The 2,855-nt window shown below is 34.7% G+C and overlaps 1 protein-coding gene across 1 annotated transcript; it reads right to left on the bottom strand.

Annotated features, from left to right (window-relative positions):
• Nucleotides 1–367: 367 nt before the first annotated feature.
• LOC131637500 (pectate lyase-like) lies at nucleotides 368–2,173 on the bottom strand. Its single transcript, XM_058908091.1, has 2 exons — nucleotides 1,788–2,173; nucleotides 368–1,630 (listed from the first exon to the last, which is right to left on the bottom strand). The coding sequence occupies exons 1-2, from the start codon at nucleotides 2,009–2,011 to the stop codon at nucleotides 490–492; spliced, it is 1,365 nt and encodes a 454-aa protein (XP_058764074.1). The 5' UTR covers nucleotides 2,012–2,173; the 3' UTR covers nucleotides 368–489.
• Between the last annotated feature and the right edge of the window lie 682 nt (nucleotides 2,174–2,855).

Raw genomic sequence — 2,855 nt, 5'->3', positions numbered from 1 at the left:
AAATATTAAAATTTTATGCAAAATGCAATTTAATTTAGATTACTTAATGAAAAAATATCCTTCAAAAAATTTCATATGCCATAGTGTAATTTATGTGACTTGATGACTGAAGTAATTCAATATGAGAATTTGACGTATTTTGTCAATTAGAATTTAATACGATAGTTTACTCTTGAATTTTGATTATCTCCCTCCTTAACACCAAAACCACCCCTCTGCCCCGTTGTCTATGCCACTGTTCTCCGCATAGCTCTACTGACAGGTAATTTAAAATTTTTTTTTATAATTTTTTTGTATTTCTAATATTATACTTGATTTGTGTTGTTATTTCTGCAATGCTATGTAGTTAAAACGAAGACAAAGGAAATTAAAGGAAAAATGACAATGAAATGAAAAAATTTCATTGGCGGTAAAATTGAACAATTGTTTTTTTTTTACTCATCATATGTTTCATTGAAATGAGATTTTTTGAGTAATAAAATGACTAAACTAACAAGGTTGACCAACACGGCATCCTAGGATTCCAGAATACCTTGTAAGTCTTCCAACATAACTTCCTGGTTTAGCTGTGATCATGTCTTTCCTTGAAAACGGTCTGTTCTTTAGCTCCGGTCCGGAGTTTACAAAGTATGCTCCGTTCAAAAACTCGTCGTTGATCGATCTCCATTGCCAACTTGTCCATATTTTTTCTTCTGTGTATTCTCTCTTTGTTACCTCTTTAGCATTGATTTGGTCCTTGCCTACAAATTTGTTTTCAGGGCCAATGAATCTGTTACCTTCACTAATAAGGGTAGGGTTACTGCTACCACCAATGGCATACATTTCCCAATGAGTGTAGTCATTGTTAACACAATGGACAAAACCGAATCTCGCTCTTGGCATTCTTTGGACTAATCTCTTTCCAAAGTGGTTGAATGCCAATGTGATTTGCATGATTTTGTCGTCGGTGTACGAGTCACTAGCACCGAAAAGCATCACCTCGTTGTGGTCGGTGAAATGGCCGTTCGAGATGGTAATAGCAGTCGAACCCATGATTGCGTCGATCAAACCATCAGTACAATTTCTCATCGAAACATGATCAATCCAAATATTACTAGAACCAAAGATGGAAATACCATCACCATCACTCCTAGTCCTGATACCATAATGGCTCTCAGAATCTATAATCATGCCGCCTTCACGGACTTGAATGTTGTAAATCTTGATTTCATGGATGATAACATTCTTAATAAATTGGATAGTAATTCCGGCTCCATTGGCAATGTAAACATCAACTCCTCTACCATCAATGGTCTTGTCGCTTGTCATGATAAGCTCTTGTTGGAGTGTGATCATCATGCTCCGAGCGAATGTGATCCAAAGGGAACCGTTACGGGTGACCGCGTGACGAAGAGTGCCGGGTCTTGGGTTCAACAATTCGGTGTCGGAGGGATCGGTGACAACGTAGATTGGACCACCTTTACCTCCACGGGTATTTCTGCCGAAGCCTTGGACACAGTCGGCTAGCTTCTGGCGATTGTTAGCCCAATTTGGGTCACACCTCCAGCACCTGTCAATGGGGTTTGTGGCCAAACATTTTCCTCCTTTTCCTCCCTTCAAGTTCCTTCTTGTGCTCTTTCCAGCTATGATTCTGTTTGTCAAAAATATCAATCACATTTATTTTTTTTTCTACATAGAATTCATTGTATGAATTATAAAAAGAGTGATTTTTTCTATCATATAAAATTGAATGGAATTTGATATGATTATGAAATGATATGGTAGAGTATAATTAGAAAAATACTCACTCGGAGATAGATGCTGTAAAATTTCCAGAGACTGCATAAGGATCAGGAAAATAAGCTGCATGATTATCTTGTTTTGCAATTTTAGCCCTTTCCTGCCAATATGAATCAAACTCAGGTCGTTGTTCTTTCCAATACTCACTGCTCTCTAATATATTGGCATTCAAGGTAGGAGTGATGATTGCTAAACAAAGAATAAAAAGAAAAATGTCTAGTGACCTCCCCATTTTATTTATTTTATTAGTTCTTTCTTATTTCTGTTGACCGAAAAAGGGTTAACTCATCAATTGAAGTTAACCCCGATGGGTCAACCAGATAAGTAAGAAAGAACTTTGTTATTGGGGAGAGTTCAAATGCGATGAATAAATGTATATGACCCCAACAATGATTTCAATGTTGCATGGGTATTTTATACACCAAATCCAAAAGTTATTTTAAGGGTATGTTAGAAAAACATGAGGCTATGAAAACGGGTTACTTATCTTTGAAAATGACCGTTTTTGAGGTCATGATTTGTAATGGATTTTCTTTCATTCACTTGCATACTATTTATTGCATACTATTTATAGGAAATACCTGTAATTACAATTTGCTATTTCATTATGATAGCCATGAAAAAATGGATAATTTTTGTTAGCATCTTAATCTAAAAATAAAAAGAGGAAAAGTGTTTTGTCTTGGTTACTTGCATAACAGTTCACTTCACACATATCAACATACTGTGTCCTATTGATACTGGAAATAATAACAGTTCAAGTTTATCCAAATGTAAAAATCCTTTGTACTATCCATCGTAGGCGCATTTGATTACCAATCTCTTTTTATCGAGTTGACTAACTCGTTTTTTTTAATCAAGTTTGAGAACCTTTTAATTCTCATTATTAATACAACTTATTTAAAAGGTGAATTTTTATTTACCCACCTTAAAAAGGTGGGTAATGATACCTTTAGTATAAAATGCATTGAAAACATCAAACTATTGTTCTATATAATAAATAATTAAATATATAAAAATAAAAAGAGGAAAAGTGTTTTGTCTTGGTTACTTGCATAACAGTTCACTTCACACAT

This window comes from Vicia villosa, unplaced genomic scaffold (genome assembly GCF_029867415.1).
Source record: "Vicia villosa cultivar HV-30 ecotype Madison, WI unplaced genomic scaffold, Vvil1.0 ctg.002015F_1_1, whole genome shotgun sequence".
Classification (NCBI taxonomy): domain Eukaryota; kingdom Viridiplantae; phylum Streptophyta; class Magnoliopsida; order Fabales; family Fabaceae; genus Vicia; species Vicia villosa.
The sequence above is the reverse complement of the archived record's forward strand: the minus strand, read 5'-3'. Positions and strand labels throughout refer to the sequence as shown.